The following is a 24,253-nucleotide window of genomic DNA, read 5'->3' as shown; positions in this document are numbered from 1 at the left end:
TTTTTTTTTTTTTTTTTTTAAGATGAAAGCCAGAATGGGAGAGAACGGACAAGAAAGGGATTGGGGCTTTCTTAGGGGAGAGGAGAGAGCAAAAGTAAACCCCTAGGCTTCTTCTTAGTTCAAGTCCATAAACTTTACTGGGTTCCATAGATACCGTCACCTTAGTGACCACTTGAATCTGTATGTCTTAGGACATGTTCCCAGCCACCCATGGAATGAGGCTGTACCATCAGGCAGACTAAACTTAGGCCTTTTGGTTTAGAGGGGAGTGGAAAAGAGGGAAGGAGGGAGGGACAGAGATATCAAGAACAATTTAGAAAATCAGGCTAAAGTATTTAAGACCTATAAGTGTGTATGCTTTTTGGTGATTGCTTTCTCTGGTCATACCTGGAGACCGATTCTCTCCACTGTATCTCAGGATTGAAGTTTCTCATGCATGAGAAGCTTTGCTCAAGTTTGGGGGCTTCAACTGGGTGGGGGCCTCACCTTTATTTTGTGTCTGTCTGGATGAGCAAAATTTTCATTGTCCCATCTAACCCAGGGACAAGGTATGTTTAATCCTTGGGAGTGTCTTCTATCTTCAGTGCTTTTATGTACTAGCACTCATTTTCTAGGGGCTTAGAAGTTTCTTAACTACTGGAAAGGAAAAAAGACCCTCAGGCTGCATAAGTTTATAGATAGAGAGAGAAGGAACAACAACAACAACAACAAAAACTATGCTTCAGAGGGCAACACGTGAGAAATGGGAAAGAAGAAGAAAAATAATGAAAAGCCTTTAGCCTGGACTTAACCAAAATCACCCTCTTTGTGTCTCTTTTTACCTCCCAGCAGGGTCATCAAGAAAAAATGCCATCACTCTGTCAGTGAGTTTCACTAACTTAACCTACCCCACTGTAGCAGGCTCACTAACTTCTGTCACAGAAAAGTAATTTTCAGGTTGTATCAGAAAGTATAAATAATGAGTAGGGTTTATTAGGCAAAGAGAGAATGTAGTACACACTCAGGAGGGGAGTATGGGTTCTCAGAGAAATGAGACTCATTACAGTTTAGCACTGAATGCATTTATACTTTTCTTTAGGGGAAGAAAAGCTAGGGAAGAAAACCTCTCTCCTTCAACAGGGTACCAGCCCATTTGCAGGCACTTTTTTGAATAGGTGATTTAAATATTCTCTGGATTCATTCACCCATTTATTCATTTTCACAATTAGGCCAATTTATGGCCTTGTAGTGATGTAGCTGGCAGAAAAAGAGTAAATCTGGCCAAGGACTATTCATATTGGGATAGTCCTTACTTCACAGGCAGGCTCCTATATGTTATTCTTTATTTAAACCAATTTATGCTCTTTTAGTAATGGGTCTAGTAGGAAGAGGTATAAATTTAACCAAAATATGTAGGCATGGCACTGTCTTGCGTGACTTCACCTAAGTCCTGGAAGCTGCAGTCTTCATAGAGTATAATTTTTAGGTATGAGTTTTTTGTCTGCTTTCTACCTTTTATTTCTTCTATCCTATTTCATGCCCATTTCTGAAACTATACTAAATTAGTTCTTTAGGAATAAGATATTTATCCTGTAGTTCATATTTTTGCAAAGTAAATTCCAAAGTTTTTCTATTTTTTCCCCTCAGCATATGTTTTTCCCTAAGTAGTTTCTTTTGAAGCTAACCTGTATTCTGTGAGTTAGTACATTTCTTGCTATTACAATTTAGGAAAGTTTGTACAACCAGAATTCTTTGGTCAGTTTTTCATTAGCTAAGGAAAAGGTGATTCTGCTTCCTGTACTGAAAGACCATTTTCCTTTTTCTTACTCTTTCATTTTCTGATCAAGGCTCAGTGGGCTTTGCACCTTTGAAAAGAATGAGCCCTTATGCTGTTGCTTCATGCTTTCCTGGTGATACAGTTACCCACTTGTGAAGTGAAACATGTATAATTTATTGATATAGTTACTTTAACATCTGAAAATTCTTCCAACTAGGCTACTTCTGTCATTTTAATTTCTAAATATTCTTCTCATACTCTATGCATATGATTATTAACCATAGATGTTCACTTGCAGCACATTTGGCCTTAAGAATCCTCTCTTTTAGGTCATACTATCAAATTGAGTATTGTTGCATGTAAGCAGTACAATTTTTGGCTGTCAGTTATACACTGTAGAATCATGTGCTTCCACTTTTATTTGTATAGCCATATGCCCCATAATAACATTCATGTCAATAAGAAACCAGATAGATAAATAGATGGATGGATAGTGGTGGTTCCTAAATATTATAAAGGAGCTGAACAGATTCCTATTGTATGGTGAACACATAGCTAAAGAAGAGGCAATAAATGGGGCTGCACAAGATGTAAAAGAATAATCTTCAAGAAAATTCCATTGAGTGATTCAGCAGAAGTTTTTACAGATTTCAGTAAGCTCCTTAAAAAGTTTTTTAAAATAGACCTGAACATCAAACCACTAATATGAATGTTGATCTGCTTACAAGGAAATCTATGATAAGAAAAAAAAATCAAGCAAACTTCCATGATATATTTCTGAAAAGTGGCACTTTCTCAGAATGCGTTTCAGTCAGATCCTGTAGGAATGGTCCAAAAGAAGGTGTTATCACAACACATTTGTTATTGCTCCTGAAGACTTGTTAGTGGGCAAGATATGGAGGTTGGAGACAGTGATATTACTGATCTTGACCCTGCACAGGCCTAGCTATAGGAACTAGCCCATGAGTTTATCCCTGACCAGGGGCCCAACAAGAATGAAAGACAAAAGACACAAAGATAATTTGGAATGAGGGGGCCAGAGGTACTTACCTCTAGTAGACAAAGAGCCCTGATCATTTGGTCACCTTGGTTTTAATTCACTTAGACACAGGAACAATTACATTAATAGGAGATGCATCTGCCACTTGTTATCTATAGCATGTACCCAGGTAAACATCCAGATTTGAGCTGTATTGACTTCTGTGGAACTTGCAATGTGCTAGCATGCCTGCACATTGCCGAAGGAGGCACAGCTTCCTGTTTTTCTCTTTTGTGTTCACAGAGGCCAATTAGGCCTTGATCCTCATTATCTGGTCAGCTACATCTTCCCCCTTTTGTTTTTGTAATAGCAGCAGCTGAAGCCAAGTGAAATGCAGTTGCATTGCACCTGTTTCATGTTTTTGAGTTCATCTCTTGAGGTGGCAGACAAAACAATAAGACAAATAATTAAGAATCCCATCAATCCTTCATACATACCAAAATAAGCCTTCATATAACTCCAAGGATTAAGATGATCTAATGCCTGTGCAAACTAATCCTACTTTTAGTATTTATCAGAATCCTCAGTTTGTTAATACATGCCCAATAAGATTCACTTTGTACTACAGGTATACATACAGTGCATGCTTAGCAATGAAGAGACTACCAGGTGTTCTAGGCAGGCCTTGACAATGGACAAGTTTTTCTGCCTCCTTAGCCAGAGTGAAAATGAATAGTTGATTAAAAAGGTAACTCTAATTCAGTCTCAAGATAGTGACTGTCTCTTTCTGGCTCTAGATAACCCTTTTGTCTTTCTGGACTCCCTGTTGGAATTCAGAAACATATGTAGTGACACACAAATATACTAAATGAAAAAATAAATTAAGCAAACTAATTTTCATAGGAAGAAATATAATGTATGTGTAAATTTACATGTGCATGCAAATTGATCTGGTAAGCAGTACTCCCCAAAGTGATAACAGTAGTTGTGAGTGGGTGGAATCATTGATAGTTTTTTATATTCTTTTGACTTCCTTGAATTTTTTTGTAATTTGCACATAATAAGTAAATAATTCGTGGCTGGGGATTTAGTTCAGTTGTTCCTCTGCCTGACTCGAAAGCACAAGGACCTGAGTTTGATCCCCAGTACCAAAAAAAAAGAAAATAATTAATTTCAAAAATGGAAAAAGTTACACAAAAGTAGATTTGAACAGCAAAGAATAGAGAAGATTGTCAAAATATAAGAAACCCAGGAGTAGTGATTTAGCTCAATGGTGTCATGCCTGCTTTGCAAGTGCAAGGTCCTGAGTTCGATCACTGGTATCAGGAGAAAAAAAAAGAGAGAAAAGAAAAAAGAAAGAAACCCAGAACTATATATAATATAACACAGGGTCCTTTTATATTGTGGTTATCCCCATAGGGCTCAGCAAATTATGTATTTTAGTCTTTTAGGTAATTTATTCCGCAAAGAGTAACAAATAAAACTGTTGATATTGTACTGAAAACAGAACTACTGTCCTAAGCTTCTCTAAATATATAAGATGGTAAAAAATACGGAAAGTGAAAGTATGGTACTTGATTTTTAGATTATACACACACATATACATGCTTTCATAACTAACAGATAAGGCATTTAAAAACAAAAGAAGGCAGTAATTTTAAAATTCACTATTCCAATCCATTACAAAAATAAAGATAATTTAATGCATTTTAATGCAAACTGTGGCATTTTAACTTCCCTCCAATTTTATGAGTTTCTTTCCTATCTTATATGCCATTTTCTCATATCTTCCAAAGCACTCTCTTCTATAAAAACCTTCTAAGAAACACCCAGAATTTTTTTCAACAAGGATCCAGAAAAGTTATGACTAAGAACAAGAAAATTAATCTAGTTGGCTTAATAGTGCATAAAATGTCATCACTTCATTTAACAAAATGAGTTCTACAGTTGTGTAATCATGCATTATGAGTCCATTAAGCTGTAAAGGACATGACTTTCGCTATAGTTTAGATAAACTTTGAAGTGTAAAAAATAATCTTTTTTTTTTTAAAAAAAAGTGGAGGCAATGTTAAAGAACCATTTCAAAGTCTAAGGCATATTTTTAAAGAATTTTAAACCGGGATAAAGAATAAAATAAAGAGTAAAATAAAATTGATGGCATCACCAACATTGAGCATTATCTTTTATTTTTCTAATAACTTCCAGCAAGTATGTCAGTATTTCAGTTTTTTGAATGGCTTTTAAAAGATTTTTATTGGTACATTTTAGGTATCCAATATGACATTCATCATTGGAGATGTGTGCCTTTACGTAATATAGCTTGATTCTTATTTTTTCCCCATTCCCTGGCCCTTCTTTCAACCCCTCCACCCCTCCCTATTTACAAATGCATTGTTTTCATTTGATCATGTTAATTCTATTTCCCTCTTTGCTTTCCCTTCACTTCCCCTTTGCGTCTTTTCTTCCTATTTCACATTATCATACATTTTTATCCTTATTTACACTTTCAGTTTCTCATACCAGAGAAACTATTCGGTATTCACACGTCTGTCCTATTTATTTCATTGAAGAGTATCGCCTCAATGTGCATCCATTTAGCTATAAATGCCTCTGATTTCTCATTGTTTATGGCTGCGTAATACTCCATTTGATTAAAAAAAAACCCACATATTCTTTATCCAGTCTCCAGTTGATGGGTAATTGGGCTGTTTCCGAGTTTTAGCTATTACAAACTGTGCTGCTATGAACATGGGTGCACATATATATCGCTGTGGTACAATTCTTGTAATTCTTCTTGGAAGATACCCAGCAGAGAAATAACTGAGTCAAATGGGACCTCTAGTCCTAGTTTTTTGAGATATCTCCATACCGATTTACACAGTGGTTGCATCAGTCTACACTGCCACAAGCAGTTGAGCAGGGTTTCTTTTTCCCCACAACCCCGCCAGCATTTGTTATTGGTTGATTTCTTGATATCAGCCATTCTTTTTGTGGTGAGGTAGAATCTCAGGTTTGTTTTCATTTGCAGAGTCAAATGACCAGTGATGTGGAACATTTTTCATATATTTATTTGCTATTTCTGTTCTTTGAGAAATGTGTGTTCATTTCAGATGCCCATTATTGCATTGGAACTTTAAATTTGGGAGGTCTTATTTTTGTAAGTTCTGTATACATTCTAGATAGTAGACCTTTGTCTGAGGAAGAGCTGGTGAAAATTTTTTCCCACATTGTGGGTTGTGTCTTCACATTGTTGGTGGTTTCTCTTGCTGTGCAGAGGCTTTTTAGTAAGAAGAGATTCCACTTTATGCTAGTTCATGTGCAACTGAGCTTTTGTTCATGAAATCTTTTCCTATGCCAGTGTCTTCAAAAGTTCTACGTAACCTCTCTTCCAGCCGGTTTAGTGTTTGTGGTTGTTTTGTTTTGTTTTGTTTTTTTGAGACAGGGTCTCACTGTATAGTTGAGACTGACCTGGAACTCACTATATAGCCCAGGCTGATCTTGAACTCACAGCAATTCTCCTGCCTCAGCCTCCAGAGTGCTGGGATTACAGGCATGCGCCACCATGTCCGGCTAGTGTTTGTGTTGTAATATTTAGATCTTTAACCCATTTGTATTTTAGTTTTGTGCATGGTGAGAGATATAGGTCTAGTTATAGTCTTTGGCAAGTTGAAACCCAATTTTTCCAGCACCATTTATTAAAGAGGGCATCTTTCCTCCAATGAGGGTGCTTGGCTCTTTTGTCAAAGATAAGGTGGCTGAGTATTTCTGGAGTTGTTTCTTCATCGTCTCATCTGTTCCACTGGTCCTCAGGTCTGTTTCTTTGCCAGTACCTTGCTGTTTTTATCACAGTAGCTTTGTAGTATAGTCTCAAGTTGGTGATTGTGATACTCTCTCACTTGTCTTTATTGCCTAGCTTTTGCCATTCTAGGTCTTTTCTTGTTTCAAATGAATTTTTGGATTGTTTTCTGAAGTTTTGTGAAGTATGCTGTTGGAATTTCAATTGTGATTGCATTGAATCTATAGTAGCTTTTGAAGTGTGGCTGTTTTCACTATGTTTGTTCTTCCTACCCAGGAGCAAAGAATGTCTTTCCATTTTCGGATATCATCTTCGATCTTTTTTTTGTTTTGTTTTGGGTTTTTTTTTTTTGAGTGCTATATTTTTCAGAGTAGAGGTCTTTGATTTCTTTGTTAGATTGATTCCTAGGTATTTCAATTTTTTGGATGTTATTGTGAAAGGAATTTTTTGCCCCATTTCTCTCTTGGTGAGTCTGTTGTGTACAGGAAAGCTATTGATTTTTCTGTGTTGATCTTGTATCCAGCTACTCTGCTGAATCTGTCAGTTAAGCCTAGAAGTCTCTTGGCAGAGTGTTTTGGGTTTTCTATGTGTATCACATCATCAGCAAATAGTTACAGTTTGACCTCTTCATTTCCTATCTTTATTCCTTTTACTTCTTTCACTTGTCTAATTGCTGTGGCTAATGTTTCTAAAACTATATTGAACAGGACATTGACAGTAGACATTCTGTCTTGTTCCTGATTTTAGTGTGAAGAATTTCAGTTTTTGAGCATTTAATATGATATTAGCTGGTGACTTTTATCAGTTTGAGGTAGAGACCATATATCCCAATTTTTTGTAAGGTTTTTTAACATAAATGTATGTTGAATTTTGTCAAATTTTTTTTTTTGGCATCTTATTTGATGATGATATGGTTTTTGTCCTTGGCTCTATTAATTTAGTTTATTACATTTATTGTTTTGAGTATGTAGAACCATCCCTACATCCCTGGGATGAATCCTACTTTGGCAGAGTGTATGATGATCTGCTGCATTCTATTTGCCAGTATCTTACTACAGATTTTTGCATCTATGTTTATTAGTGAGATTGGCTGGTAGTTGACTTTTTCAGTTGGTGTTTCTCTGCTTTTGGAATCAAGGTGGTGCTTACTTCCAGGATTTAATTTGGAAATATTGCTTCCCTTTTAATTTCATAGAAGAATTTAAATAGGGCTGGGAATTTAGCTCAGTGTTTCTGCTGCGTGCCTTGCAAGCGCAAGGACCCGAGTTCAATCCCCTGTACCAAAACAAAAAAAAGAAGAAGAAGAATTTAAACAGTTGTGGTAATAGTTCTTCTTTAAATGTCTTGTAGAATTCAGCAGTGAAACCATCAGCACCCAAGCTTTATTTAGTTGTTTTTTCTTTTCTTTTTTTGCTACTGGGAATTGAACTCAGGACCTTGTGCTTTCGAGGCACACGGTGCCACCATTGAGCTAAATCTCTGGCCCAGTTGGTAAGTTTTTAATTACGTTTTGAATTTAATTGAGTGATATTCAATTTTTAGGTCTTTGTTCAACTTTGATGATTCATGTGTTGCTAGGAATCCATTTCTTATGTGTTTTGTACCTTATTTGCATATAGGTTCTCAATGTAGGTATTGATGATCCTCTGGATTTCTGTTGGGTCCACTGTAAGTCCACCCTTTACATTCCTAATTGCGTAGATTTGGGCCTTTTCTTTCTTTCTATCTTTTTTTTTTTTTGGTTTTGGTTTTGTTAGTTTTGGAGATATAATTCCTTACCTTCCACTTGCAAGGCAGGTAGAGGTGCTACTGAGCTCAGGGTTTTCGTTCCTTTTTTTGATATGTGAGTATTCAATGCTATGAATTTCCCTTGTAAGAATGATTTCATTGTGTTCCATATATTCTGATATGTTGTACTGGCATTGTCATTTAATTGTAGAAACTTTCTGGTTTTTTCTTTAATTTGCTTTGTGACCCGTTTGTTATTGAATGGCATTTTTTTCACCAACAATAATAATATAGTAGCTGTAAAATATATGTATATACATCTTTTGATTTTAGAGTGTACTAATCTGATTCTTAATATTCTGCTTCTAAACATGAACCCAAAACCAAAACCTTTAATGGGAATGTGTCCTCAGGAACATCAGAAAAATAAAAACGTGATTCGGATTTAGGTCAGATGAAGCATGACTGAAAAATTGCATTTGTTTGGACATTTTTAATAACCATACCTCTGTTCAACATTGTCAATACCAAGAACCCTACTTTCCTAAACATATAATTGTAGTTGTGCTCTGCTGTGAGTTTGGCTTTGACTCAAAATTAACTACAACTATGGCAGTCCAGAAATATTTTTAAAGTTTTATGTATAATTTTATAGTTTAATACACAAAAAAGTATAGAGAAAAAAATGTCTGTCCTTGCTACTACTGAATTTTTTAACAGAATGAAAGGAAGAAATAAGAGCTATGAATAGCTTTTAAAAGCAATTTTAAGTTTCCTTTTCTCCAAAATATCTTGAGTTTCAAAATATTGGCCTAGATTCAGAATAAAAAATACATTTATAATGTTTTAATGTATTTTTCAAATATTTATATAATTTTACATAACTAATGCATGGTTAAATTTGAAATGACATTTCTTCTTGTTTTCTCTTTCAACAGTTAAAAGATGTTGACACTCGGAAAATTATAAAAGCAATGCTTTCTTATGTATGGCCCCAAGACAGGCCAGATCTACGAGCTAGAGTTGCTATTTCCTTGGGATTTTTGGGTGGTGCAAAGGTAAGAATAGGAGAAATCATACATTGTTGTCTCATTGTTTTCTCTTAATATATAACAATTGTACTATAGTATAAGTAATACTGACATTTTCTAGTTATGAACCTTGAACTAATATAAGCCAATTTTGGGAGAACATGGCCAACTTTGAAGACTCATTTATTTATGTCATTATTTTATGCTGTGAGTAGAAATTACTGTATATGGTAATATCTGTCCTATCTCTTGGTCAGATGTCTAATTTCTTCAATTTAGTAGAATTTGCTCCTAACTCCAGTATAAAAGAGAAGAACATTGGTTATAACACATAAGGGGCTTTATAAAAGACATTCCTCAGTCTTGGTGACTTGGTGACTCTTTTTTTTTTAATTGAATTTATTGGTACATTCTAGGTAGACAGTACAGTTACATTCATTAATGGGATCTTGTACCTTTACATGCCAGGTCCTAGTTCTCATTTTTTCCCCTTGTCCCCACCCTCCCTTCACCCCCTACTCCCCTCCCCACCTTCAAACACTTTAATTCCATTTTTATATTTTCTAATATTTTTTTCCTTTTCCCTTATTCCCCTTTCCCTATCCTTCTCACTGTCACTACACCTTTGGTCCTTTTCTTCCTATTTCACATTGCTAATTGTCCCATTAGGATCTTGAGTACTATTTTAGTTTTTCACACCAGAGAAACTATTCGGTATTTGCATATGTGTAACTTATTTATTTCACTTCGGAGTATATCCTCAAAATGTACCCATTTACCTATGAATGAATCTACTTTCTCATTCTTTATGGCTGAGTAGTATTCCATTTTATAGAAAAACCACATCTTTATCCAGTTTCCAACTGATGGGTCTTGGTGACTCTTAATAGGTATTTTCTAGTAAGTTTGGTTACCTGTTCCCAGTAAATTAAAAAGATGTTAAAGACATTTCAGGCCAATTGATAACCATAAGTGGTAAATAAAAGCTTAATATCAAGGCAAAAAAAAAGAAAAACTGAAAATAAAAGCTATAAAAGCTGAATACATTCAGAAAAAGGTCACTCTACATTTTAGCACTTTCTTCAGTTTTTCATTGTCCTACAACATGAAATTAAAATGATGTGTCTGAATTTTTAAGACTTTTATTTTCAGTTTACTTAAAGTTCAAAGTCAGGAAAGTATACATCTAAAGATACAATGTGCGCCAGGCGTGGTGGCACACACCTGTAATCCCAGCACTTGGGAGGCTGAGGCAGGAGGATCTCTGTGAATTCAAGACCAGCCTGGGCTACATAGTGAGTTCCAGGTCAGTCTCGACTACATAGTGAGACCCTGTCTCAAAAAAAACTAAAAACTTAAAAAAAAAAAAGAAGAAGAAAGAAAGATACAATGTGTTGTGATGATGATAACATAGTGACGTAGTCTCTGGAATCACACCGCCTAGTTTCTGCCACTAACAAGTCTTGTAACCTTGGGCAAGTTACTTAGTCTCCATGCCTCAGTAGTAAAATTGGTATGTGATAATAACAATTAACGTATAAAAGGCTTAGGATAGTACCTGACAGGTTGTAAAACCTAAGTGTTAAAAATAAAAATAGATTTAGATTTCTAAGTATATGGTTAAAAGTGTTCGCTTAAATATAAATGAAGTTTGTCTATACTTTGGTTATTCCTCTTTAAAGATGAATAGTTTGTTTTCAAACCCAGGTCTCAACACTTCCCATGTCATGTATGTTCCCTTTTATCACTCATTCTTTTTCCCACCTAAGAATATATTGAGAACTCATACAAAGTACTGTTTGGGGCACTGGAGGGTATTGAAATATGAATAAAGCAAATTTCTTCCCTCCAAGTAAGACAAGCTTTAGTCTTATTACCATAATACAAAGTAAGTCACAAATGACTTGAAGAAGTACCAGCCAGAGTTAGGGGTGTGGCTCAGTGTCTGAGCACTTGCCTAGCATGAACAAGGTCCTAGTTCCGTACCAGTACTGTTCACTCCCCACTCCGAAGTGCCTACTGTGTTCAGGTATTTCAGAGAAAAAAGAGGAACCATCACAAAAGGTTTGGCAGGGAAGATGACATCTGAGATAAGCATCAATTAATGCGTAGGATTGTTATTGATGGAGTAATTTGAATCGTGGCCTAGAGAAAGCATATGCATAGTATGCCTGAAGAAGTGAATAGTTCATCTTGGCCTCAGTGAAGGGAAAATTTTTCAGAAAAATTGGAAGCAAGCTTGGAAAGATAGAGTTCCTAATGTGAAATATTTTAATTGTAAAAAGTTTATTATTTGGGAAACAGGAATCTCTACTTTGAGTTCAAAACTAGTAAGTTTTGAGCTCTGCTTTACGCAGTTAATCTGGCTCTGTTGTAGAAGATGGGTTAAAGTAGTGAAGGACCTGTTATACAAATGCCATTCATTGCATTCAGCACATATTTACTAAGTGATTATGAGGCCAGTTTAATAGCTTAGATAAGCAGTAATATCAGTTTGTACCAGAGTATAGGTATAAAACATGGAGGGAAAGGATGCTAGAAATGTGTGGTTAGTCTGTGAGACTTGTAGCAACTGATTGTTTATTAGAAGTGTATTTTTAAAAAGCAACTGTACTATATCCCTAAAATGTACCAATAAACTCAATTAAAGCTGAAAAAAAAAAGCAAATCCAGAGGTCTTGTGTGGGGAATGTAAATCTTAGTTTCGGAAATGCTAAGTTTAAGATACTAATAGAATATCTAGATAGGGCAATTCAGCTGGTTATATAAAATGCAATATAAGTTCAGGAAGAACCACAGAGTTAGACAGATTAAGAGTGATAGATGTGGGGTTGGGGATTTAGCTCAATGGTGCTACCGCGTGCCTTGCAAGCACAAGGACCTGAGTTCTATCCCTGGTACAAAAAAAAGAGTTGTTAGATGGGTCCAAGGGATGTAGCTCAGCGGCACAGCTCCTGCCTGGGAAGTGCAGGGTCCTGAGTTCGATACCTAGTACCAAAAGAAAACAACAACAAAAAGAGGTGATAGATGAAGGTGGGGTTAGTGGCCTATGCCAGTAATGTAATCCTGGCACACCGGGAGGCTTAGGCAAAAGGATTTCGAGTTTGAGCCCAGCCTGGACAACTTAGAAATTTAGTGAGCTCCATTCTCAAAAAAAATTAAATAGGAAAAGAATGACTGGTGATGTAGCTCAGTTTGAAAGCCCTGCATTCGATCGCCAATACTGTAAAAAAAAGGATAATTGAAGCAATGCAGATTAGTGAGTTCACCAAGCAAAAGAGCTAGGACAGAACCTTTGTTCTGCACAGAAGCAAAAGAAACAATAAAAGAAAAAAGAGAAGGAATATTTAAATGATGATTATTTTCTAAAATCAATGACAACATCAAACCGCAGCAGCAGGAATCTCAGAGAAGTTAAAAAAAAATTAACTCTACTTGTTGCTATATCATGTTCAAACTGCAAAAAAATCTCAGCGAAGTATCTAGGAATCAACCTAAAAAAAGAAGCAAAAGACCTCTACACTGAAAACTACAGCACTCTGAAAAAAGAGATCAAAGAGGATATAAGAAAATGGAAAGATATCTCCTGCTCCTGGGTAGGAAGAATCAACATAGTGAAAATGGCCATACTACCAAAACTGCTATACAGATTTAATGCATTGCCAATTGAAATCCCAACACTATACTTCACAAAACTAGAAAGAAGAATCCATAGAACTAGAAAAAAGAATCCAAAAATTCATTTGGAAGCATAACAGACCTAGAATAGCAAAAGCCATCCTAGGCAACAGACACATGGCAGCGGGTATAACAATTCCCAATTTGAAAGTATGCTACAAAGCCAGTGTGATAAAAACAGCATGGTACTGGCAAAGAAACAGACCTGAGGATCAGTGGAACAGACTGGAAGACACAAAAACAACTCCAGATGCACTGAGCTACCTCATCTTTGACAAAGGATCTGACCATCACCACTGGAGGAAGGATGGCCTCTTTAATAAACGGTGTTGGAAAAACTGGATCTCACCTTGACAAAGATTAAAACTAGACCCTATCTTTCACCATGCAATAAATTAAAATCCAAGTGGATTAAAGCTCTAAATATTAAAAAAGAGTCACTAAATTTGCTGGAAGATAAGTTAGGCAGAACTCTGGAAGACATTGGCATAGGAAAAGACTTTATGAACAAATCCTCAGTAGCATGGGAACTAGCAGAAAGTATCTACAACTGGGATCTCATCTTATTAAAAAGCTTCTGCACTGCAAAAGAAACCATCAACAGAACTAAGAGATAACCTACAATGTGGGAAAAATTTTACCAGCTGCTCCTCAGACAAAGGACTATTATCTAGAATATATAAAGAACTCAAAACAATCAGCCCCCGCCAATTGAAAGATGGGCATCTGAAATGAACAGACATTTCTCAGACAAAGAAGTAAAAGCAGCAGGTAAATATATGAAAAAATGCTCCACATAAATGGTCATTTGAGAGATGCACATGAAAACAGCATTGAGATTCCACTTTACCCCACAAAGAATGGCTGCTATCAAGAAATCACACAATAACAAATGTTGGCGGGGTTGTGGGGAGAAAGGAACCCTTCTCCATTGTTGGTGGGAGTGCAGACTGGTACAACCACGATGGAAATCAATATGGAGATACCTCAAAGAGCTAGGACTAGAAGTTCCATTTAACCCAGCCATAGCTCTGCTGGGTATCTTTCCAGAAGAACTAAAAGAATCATATCACAGTGACATATGCACACCTATGTTTATAGTGGCACGTTTTGTAATAGCTAAAACTTCGAAACAGCCCATTTGCCCATCAGTTGGAGCCTGGATAAAGAAGATGTGGTTTTTCTATAAAATGGAGTACTACTCAGGCATAAAGAGTGAGAAATTAGAGTCATTCATAGGAAAATGGTTACATTTTGAGGATATACTCATAAGTGAAATAAATAAGTCACACATGTGTAAATACCAAATAGTTTCTCTGGTGTGGAAAACTATAATAGTACTCAAGATCCTAATGGGTTAATTAACAATGTGAAATAGGAAGAAAAGGGCTAAAGGTGTAGGGAAAGTGGGAAAGATAGGGAAAGGGGAATAAGGGAAAAGAAAAAAATGTGAGAAAATGAAAATAATGGAATTAAAGTGTTTGTAAATGGGGAGGGGAGGAGGGGATGAAGGGAGGGTAGGGACAAGGGAAAAAATGAGAGCCAAGACCTGTTATGTAAAGGTACAAGATCCCAGTATGAATGTAACTGTACTGTATACCTAGAATGTACCAATAAACTCAATAAAAAATGAATTAATTAAAAAAAATCTCAGCGAGGATGTTGATGATAGAGAAAAATACCTTATATGTAGAAATCAAGGATAAAAATAACAATAAACCTCTTTAGAAATCATGCAAGCAAGAAGATAGTAGAGTGAAATAGTTAAATTATTTAAAGAAAAAAATTTCACAACCTAGAATTCTGTACCCAGTAAAATCCCTTTTAATTGAAGGACAAAAACTTTCTAAAACATGAAAAGCTGAGAGTATTAACCAGCTTGTCTATTTCCAGGAATATTTGACACACCTTAAAGGAGAAAAGGTTTATTTGGCTCACAGTTTGAGACGTTTCAGTCCATGGTTGGCTCACTCCAAGGCAGAAACATCATGGCAGAAGGGTGTAACTGGAGCAAAGATGCTCATTTCATGGTGGTCAAGAAGCAGAGGGCATGGGCAGAATACCCACAAGTGAAAAATCTGCCAAAGGCATGTCCCCAGTGACATCCCTCTCCAAATGGGCCCCACCTCCTAACACATTAAACTATAAACATCTGAATTAATCCACTGATTAGTGCTCCTATGAGCTAATCACTTATTCAGGACTCTCTTAATCCAGCCAAGCTGAGAATTAAGATTAACCTAACAGATTGAGGTGATTTATTGCTAGTACTTGTGCCTTGCAAGAATTGCTTTAAAAAAACTTCTTCAGAGAAAATAAAAATGATAATAGGCCAAAATCCTAGATCTACAAAAACCAAAGAACAAGGGCAGTGATTGGAAACCAGCTACACACATGGTTGCTATAAATACAACTACTGTATATCAACTCATCATTTTAAGTATGAATAGTCTATACCAGTGGTGATGAAACTATTAGTTTTCTATTTTCCTTCTAGTACTCTCTTTATACACATAGAGTGGACCCTTGACTTATGAACTTAATTCATGAGGGCTAGTTGTAATTCAGTTTCTTTGTAAGTTAAAACTACTTTTTTTCGCATAAGAAATGATGGAAATACCCATAATGTGTTTCAACCTTCCCAAATCACCCCTTAACTAACCTCTTTATAATAAAAATGGTTGTCTAATATGGATAATTTACCAGAAACACCAATAATTTTACTAGTGTCTTCACCAAAGACTTATAAAATTATAAAAGGTGAATAGTTTACTAGAAACAACAATTTCATTCTGTACTTACCATTCATGTTGACATTTTTGGCTTGCAGGAAGAGAGGATGAAATAGTTAGGTGGTTATTGTTTGGAAGGAGAGTCCTCTTCCATAAGAACAAGAATCTGGCTCTGTGCTGTCCTTTCTCTCCTTGGGAAAGTCTGTAGTCCCCTAGGATTTGTTTCTGGATCATTGGTCTCACCTTTTTAGAACTAAAAACTGATCTAAGTTTGTCTGTTTCTGTATTTTCTTTAACACTGTTCCGTAGTATGACATGACATTGTCATTAAGCAAGTGAATACAAAGATTGTCTTTTTCTGGGTGGGTCTTTTCTACAAATGTTTGTAGCTCTGTCTGTTTCTTTCAATTTTTTTTTATTTCAGAAGAACTTTGTTGCACTGATTGTTGATACTCTCCCTCCTCTTCAGAAAGCTCCTCAGCTGCCATTCTCTATTGCTCAGGCAGAAGTTGCTGAAGTTCCTCTGCAAACAATTCCTCCGAGTGTTCCTCCAGAAGTTCCTCAACATCACCAGTGTGTACCTGCAAGCCTATGGACTCTGTTGTAGTAATAGTGTCATCAGCCACAGGGTCAATTGAAGGCTCAAGCTGTTCTACACAGCTTTCAAAACCTCCCTCCTGTATACATAATTTTAGGCCACACTTTCCCCCAGGCAGGTCTGAGTGTCCTAAGAGAGACAGTGGCCCTGAATTTCTCAATCCCACACAAGAACAGATGTTGTCATGTTCCTTCCAGAACTCTTTAAGTTTTAAATCTGTTTCTGACACCATGTAGAAGCACTTCAGGAACAGTTCCTTGGTGTATAGCTTCTTAAAGTTAGCTATAACCTGCTGTTCCATAGGCTGCAATTTAGTAGGTGGGTGGAACTTGACTGAGAGCCATAGGAATTCTTCATCCAATTATTTTTAACCTCATGGGTGAGCCGGAGCATTGTTCATGATGAGGAGAGCCTTAAGTGGTAAACCCTTACCCTCTAAATATTTCTGAACAGTAGGACAGAAAGCCTCCCTGATCCCCTCCAGAAAAACTACTCTTGTTACCCAGGCTTTCGCATTAGATCTCCATATGATCTCTAACATATTCTTCATGACTGTGTTTTCTGAACCCTCTAGGGGTCTCAGACTGATAAACCAAGAGAGGCTTTATCTTGAGGTGACCACTTGTATTGGCACGTAGCAGTAAGTTTAGCCAACCCTTCACAGGCTTGTGGCCTGGCATTTTCTTCTCCTCCTATGTAATGTATATTCTCCTGAGAATTTTCTTCCAGAAAGGGCCTGTTTCATCACAGTGGTTCCTTCACCATGCCTAGTTAAACTGTGAACCCCAGTTCTCACTTTAAAATTTTGAAACCACCCCGTACTGGCATGAAATGTTTTACTGTAATCACTCATCAATGGATTCTTTTTTACAAGATCTGCATTTGTAGCCCTAGCTTTTTTACATATTATAGACTCAGGCTCTATCCTGCCACCTGCCTTTCATTTATCCACATTAATAGACTTTCTACCTCATCTAATATTGTTGCTCATGACTTACTAACCTTTAGCAACACTAGCTCCTTATACAAATCTTTTCTCTGTAAAATTGCCTAGATGGTAGATTTTGACATGTGCTGTACATATTAGTGAGATCAGCCACAAAAACGCCACTCTCATATTTCTGCACAATTTCTTTTTTATTGTAATTGCTTTCTTTACCTTCCCTTCCTTCCTTAGCTTCTTTTCTAGCTTTTTGGGGGCCATTTTGATAGCAGTAATTGTAGTGATTATATAAAGAATTGACTGGCTGGGGATTTAGCTCAGTGGTTCCAGTGCCTGCCTCGTAAGCGCAGGGCCAGAGTTCGATCCCTGGTTGAAAAAAAAAAACAAAAAACTGAACAAAATCACATCCACAAACACATGCATCTGGCTGAGACTGAGTCTTACATATGCTTTTCTGGTATCATAAGTCTGTTTACAACCACACACATGACTGGCATTCAGGTTGTAACTCAACACTTTGCTTGTAAGTTAAAACTAAAATTCTGGTCATAACCCAAGTTGTTCATATGTGAGGCCAGTCATAACTCAAGGGTGTACTGTAATAACTTTTATAATTGTCCTCTAGGTCTTGCATATTGTTTTCTGCTCTTTGATTATTTTTATTCTTTGCTTTTCACTGTGTCAGGTTTCTGTTGACATCTTCAAGTTGATTCTTTCATTTGTTGTGTCCTGTTGGATAACAAGCCCATCATAGACATTCTTTTGTTCAACGAAGTCATATTTCCAAAAGTGAAATCTATTAAGAACAAGTAATATATGTATACAAGAAATCATAAGAAAGATCATGGCTAGATACACATACAAAATAATATCTACTAATCCCAGGATTGTGATTATGTCCAATTTAATGAAGCTGGTCAAGTATTAGTTGAATATAAACCACATTTTCGTTTTTCTTTAAAATGGTGTACTTACTCAGCCATAAAGAATGAGAAACTAAAGTCATTTTTAGCTAAATGGTTGCATATTGAGGCCATACTCTTAAGTGAAATAAATAGGTCACACATGTAAATACCAAATAGTTTCTCTGGTGTGAAAAACTAAAAGTGTAAATAAGGTTCACATTATATAACTAATAATGTGAAATAGGAAGAAAAGGACTAAAGGTGTTGGGGAAGGGGAAAGGAAAGAAGGGAAAAGAAAAATGAGAAAAGGAAAAACATAGAAACAAAGTCTTTGTAAATAGAGAAGGGTGGAGGGGGTAAAGGGAGAACAGGGGTATTGGGAAAAAATAAGAACCAAGATACATCATGTAATAAGTGTATAAGATCCGAATGATGAATATAACTACTGTATACCTAAAAAGTACAATAAACTTAATGAAAAAAAGACTATACACCAAATTTGCTACTTAAAATTATATTACTTTTTATCTTCCTTTAATATATATGTACATTCCAATATAAAATATATTTTATATATTAATAGAGAATAATATAATTCATACTGTGTATGTTTCAGATTAGTAAAAAGTTACGAATGCTTCCCTTTAAGAAAAAAAATACAGGTAAATTTCTAAAAAGATTAATATCAACTTATTAAAGTGCAAAAATGTGTTGAAAAAGAGAATCATATAGTTATCATATGGTTTTCCTATTGATCTTAAACTATAGAAGGCATTTGAGTAAACAATATTAGGTCAGAAAACAAAACTAACCCAGAGGAGGATGTAAGTTGTTTTAAAAATCTGACATAAGAAAACTAGTTGCTTGGCCTAGATTTAAAGCTAATTAGAAAATGCATTTTCTTAATGGTCCAGAATCCTCACAATTTAGCAGAACTTCCATAAAGTTCTACATTAATTACAGACAACAGATATTGTCATTGGTTAATTAGTGCTACAGGTTTGTGCCTGTGTATAAGCCCAGTTTTTATTTTTACATTTGCTGCATGTGAACAAGTCATTCTGAGGTCCTCTAAAATATGGAATACTTGACAAATTTATGTGTTATCCTTGCATGTGGACCTTGCTAATCTCCATGACTACAGCTTTAGTCAGTGTGCTGCCAAAGCAAACCCCATTGTAGATTTTCTTCATTTCTGTTAGTGTTTTTGATTTCTATCATAATCTTTTGATACTTCCATAGAGCTTCCTTCTCTCAGCTTACCATTTTGTAGTCTATCCACTTTTTCCACCAGGGCCTTTAGCTTATTAACTGCAGTAATTTTTTTTTCTTTTCTTTTCTTTCTTTTTGTTTTTTTTTTTTGGTACGGGGATCGCACTTGGGCCCTTGCACTTGTGAGGCAGGTGGTGGAACCACTGAGCCAAATCCCCGGCCCTTGACCATAGTACTTTTAAATTCCTGCTCTGATATTTTCAAAATCTGTTTTATCTGTGTCTAGATCTGATGCTTATTTTTATATTTGGATTATTTATTACTTATTGCATGCCTTATAATTTTTTAAAAATTGGGCATGATGTATTTAGAACTACTGATATAAATAGGCTTTTTGTGTGAGATTTTATGTTTATTTGGCTAGAAGTTAGCTGTGTTTAATGTTTGTTGTGGCTGTCTATCAATATAAAATTTCCTCTTAAATTCCTATTTTTTGTCCTCCCTGTTGTCATTGAGTTTCCTTGGAGACTCCTTAACTTGGTTCTGAATCTTTTAGGCCCTTTGGTTGTAATTGTCATTGTAGAGAAGCCCTATTGATATAGTTGTAAGTAGGGTAGAGAGAATCCTTCTGTAATCTTGTGATTAGCTCTCAAACTTCAGTGATCCTGCACCCCTAGCATATGACCCTTGCAACTGCTTCTCATATTTCCATTCTTCATTTAAGTGAGACAGCAAACACATTTCAAGATGGCTTTTAGAGACAACAAACTATGTTCAGACAGTAGCATATGATAATTTTACATTTTTCTTTAACTCTGTTCTACAATTAGTGTCCTTAATTGTATATTTTTGTGCTAACAAATGTTTTTAATTTTTTCATGATATACCAGTCTCTGAAAATTCAAGATTTTAGCAGGTTAAACGTGTTTTAAACTTTTGGTATAGAAAAGGAATTAACCTTTATAAGTCTCTTCATTTCTCTTATACCTTTTGTCACTTTTATAATGTAGTAAAAATAGCTAATTTCTTACTTTTTAGAAAGTAACCAAGGTATTGAAACTTCATATTGGGCAGTTTTGATTGAAATACACTATCATCTCTTGTGACTAGGTAGGCCATATCTGCTGTGGCCTGAGACACCAGCTTTGTTGTTTTTAATATTTTAATGAATACAAACCAAAATATACTCCTTTTGGTATGTAGTTCTATGAATTTTAACTCATTTATAGTAATTTAATTGCCACTGTACAATACATAAATGTGCTGTCACCCCCAAAATCTCCCTTATGTTACCTCTTTGTAGTCACAGTCTTTTCTGACCCCCAACTACTGGAAGACACTCATTTGTTGTCAATAAAATTCTGTCATTTTAAGCATACCATATATTAGTCTATATTATATTGCTATAACAACATATCTAAGGCTGTATACTTTATTAAGAAAATGTATTTAGCTCCCAGTTCTGGAAATTCAAGATCATAGCACCAACATATGCTTGGATCTGGTCAAGCCATCTTGCTACATCAAACAGTGGATGGCATCGTGGTAAAAGCACATGCAGAAATCACATGGCAAGATAGGAAATGAGAGATTCAGAGCTAAACTCACTCTTTTTATAACAATTTCCTTTCCAGGGCTAAATGGAGAACTTCATTAATCTCTTCTAAGGATAGTGCCACAGATGGCCTAATTATTGCCCCCTAGGTCCCACCTCCTGATGATTCACCAACTGAACGCCTGTATACTTGGGACTAAGGCATGAACATTTGAGAGACACACTAAAAACATAAATTACTTACAACACCATTTAAATGGAATCATGTCATCTCTAAGCTCTTGTGCTGATTTCTTTCACTGAACATGGTGCTTTTGTTGTTCATCCAAATTATTGAATATAGTATAACCCTGTGAAGTCGCAGATCAGAGTTCATGGCCTCAATTATTTGTAGATTTTTCCTTAGGACCTAACTAATAATTGTTCTCAGAAAACCCCGCAGTTTTATGCATACTGCAAACATCTTCGGCAATTGTTTTTTTTTTTTTTTTTTTTTTGGCGGAAGGTTTGCAAGTAGCCAATCCGAGAGCATTATTCAGTTTTCCTTGCTGCTGATTGGCTGCTGATCTGGAACTCATCTACAGCAGATATAGCAACATTCTGCATCATAAGAGGTTGCTGTACCGCATGTAGCAGTCTTAAGTGTTCTTGATTTTGTTCTTCTTAAAGTCCTAAGATCCCTAAGATGCCACCAAAATACCCTACACTGTCTAAGGCTTTATTAATGCAATACTTTATTAAATTATATAACTGAGGGAAACAGCATATTTAAAGTTTAATCTATAAAAATAAGCATTTATAGGAAGTTTTCTGACCATACCTGAAATTTGTGTTTTTCTTTCAATTCGAGTGATCTAGGAATGTTCCATCCATGAATTTCAGGCGTCCACTGAATACCAGTTTATTTTTATTTCTGAAAGATAATTTCATGAGATGAATATTCCAGCATTTGTTTACACATTCACATATTCGAGGATATTTGGGTTCTCTCTACTTTTTTTAGTAATTGTAATGAAGGGGGCTATAAATATTCAGGTACAGATTTTTGGGTGAAGCCAACTTTCTATTTGTCTAGAAGAAATACCTGGGAGTAGAATACTGTGTTGTGCTGAGTGTCTTTTTTTACATTCATTCATTCGTTCATTTATTTATTTATAATACTGGGGATTGAACCTAGGGCCTCATGAATGCTAGTCAAGCACTCTACCACTGAGCCACATCACATCTCCAGCCTTTGTTTACTTTTAACTCTGTAAGTAACTGCCAAACTGTTTCCAGACCACATACACTCTTTGTTTAATGATGGAGTGATGGTCCTGCAACTAGGTCATTAAATGAATTGATGGCTAAATGAGGAATTGTATATAGTATGTACATTACAATATTGTCAGTAATCTTATTAGAATTTTGTGCATTGTTGCACATTATTCACACCAGGGAAACTATTCGGTATTTACACATGTGTGACTTATTATTTCACTTATGTGAGTATATCTTCAATATGTATCCATTTTCCTATGAATGAATCTATTTTCTCGTTCTTTATGGCTGAGTAATATTCCATCTACATTACAATATTCTGAAAAACGAAATGGTCAAAGGAAACTCACTGCATTGTTGCACATTATTCACACCAGGGAAACTATTCGGTATTTACACATGTGTGACTTATTATTTCACTTATGTGAGTATATCTTCAATATGTATCCATTTTCCTATGAATGAATCTATTTTCTCGTTCTTTATGGCTGAGTAATATTCCATCTACATTACAATATTCTGAAAAACGAAATGGTCAAAGGAAACTCACCTTGATTACTTTTATTTGCATATCTCTTACATGTACTGTAATGTATAACAGAACATATAAAGCTATAGTACTGTGCTATACAGTACAATCAGTGAAAATTATAGTACTGAATAAACAAGGTGTTGTATACAAAAAAAAGTAATTGAGGCTCTATAAACAAGATGTACGAAACTGTAGAAACAAAAAAGGCCATAAATCAGAGCAGCAGGTCATAAGTCTGAACAACCTCTGTTGTAAGTCAGAATAATCATTAAACAGATAATTCATTAAATGAGTAATGTCTGTAATTCTTCTGTGTACTCTCCAGTTCAGGGTGAGAGTTCTACTTGCTTTGTTTTCTGGCTGTTGATGCTTGGTATTATCCAGTGTACAGCAAAATCCTATGGTTTTAATTTACAGTTCTCTATTAACTAATAAAATTGAACATCTTTGTAACGTGTTTAGTTATTTACTATATATATATATATGTATGTATACATATATATATATATATCCACTTTTGTGAATTATCTGTTTAAATCTTGTTTTTTGTATTTAAACTGAGCTGTTTGTTTTTCCTCTTGAGCTTAATGAATTCTGTATATATTTTGGATAAATGACATGAGTTGCAGGTTTTTCTCCCCATTAATAGCTTGTTGTTTTTTCTTCCATCAGTTATATCTTATGTAGAACACGTGTTTTTAATTTTGATGAATTCCTGTTTATCTTTCTTTTTTTCTTTTTTGGTACTGGAGATCAAACTCAGGTCCTTGTGCTTGCAAGGCAGGCGGCAGAACTGCTGAACTAAGTCCCTGGCCCTTATTCTTTACTTCTTTATGTATTATGGTTTTATTTTCATGTCTAAAACCTCTGACTAACTCATGGTCATTAAGGTTTTCATCTCAGTTTTATATTTTTATCTTGTGCATTTAGATCTGTGCTTCTCTGGCAGGCATCGTGGCGCATACCTATAATCCCAGCAGTAAAGGGGTTGAGGCAGGAGGATTGCCTTCATTTTTTTTATATTCCCTTGTTGATTTCAAAGTATCTGAGTAATTGATCACTGAGCTCAGTCCTGTCTTAGAATTCTGACACTGTCCTTACATTGGTCGCTCCTGCTACCGATACTTTCAATAGAATTTTTAATATCCTGGACTTCTGTTTGGTTCTCTTTCATGGCCTCAAATTCTTTCCTGAACTGGTCACATTAAATTTCATATAATTTTGTTCAGATCATCTAATTTTTTATTAGTGTCCTGTGTATACTGGTGTTTTTATTAAGTCCATCATGTGTTTAGTTATATCTTCTTTGAGCTTTCCAATCTTGTTATTGTTCTGTTTTTGATCTCCTTTTTATCATTAATTTAGTTGTATAGCTTTTGAATTCTTCCCTCTATGCCCCAGTCATCAGCTTTGGGAGTTTTTCGAGGCATTTCATTGCTTTGTCTTCTGATATATTTCTGTTATTGATGTAAGTTATTATGTGTTCTCTGTGTGCACTGAGGTTTGTGAGTACTTATAGTAGAATGACTCTGTTGGCAGTGTAGAGAT

The 24,253-nt window shown here is 35.5% G+C and overlaps 1 protein-coding gene and 1 non-coding gene across 3 annotated transcripts in view; one reads left to right on the top strand and one right to left on the bottom strand.

Moving 5' to 3' along the window:
• Abcb7 (ATP binding cassette subfamily B member 7) overlaps positions 1 to 24,253 on the top strand; it is a 145,564-nt gene that overhangs the window by 79,251 nt on the left and 42,060 nt on the right. For both annotated transcript variants that reach the window (XM_010631249.3, XM_010631242.3), the window contains exon 4: positions 9,198 to 9,317. In XM_010631249.3, the coding sequence (XP_010629551.1) occupies positions 9,198 to 9,317 (120 nt within the window). The remainder of the gene's footprint in view (positions 1 to 9,197; positions 9,318 to 24,253) is intronic.
• Positions 22,066 to 22,137, bottom strand: Trnaa-agc. The gene has a single exon. It is a non-coding gene; the product is annotated as a tRNA-Ala (tRNA).

The sequence above is a fragment of the Fukomys damarensis genome, unplaced genomic scaffold, assembly GCF_012274545.1.
Source record: "Fukomys damarensis isolate Sample0158 unplaced genomic scaffold, DMR_v1.0_HiC HiC_scaffold_39, whole genome shotgun sequence".
NCBI lineage: Eukaryota > Metazoa > Chordata > Mammalia > Rodentia > Bathyergidae > Fukomys > Fukomys damarensis.
This window is presented reverse-complemented; position numbering and strand designations above follow the sequence as displayed.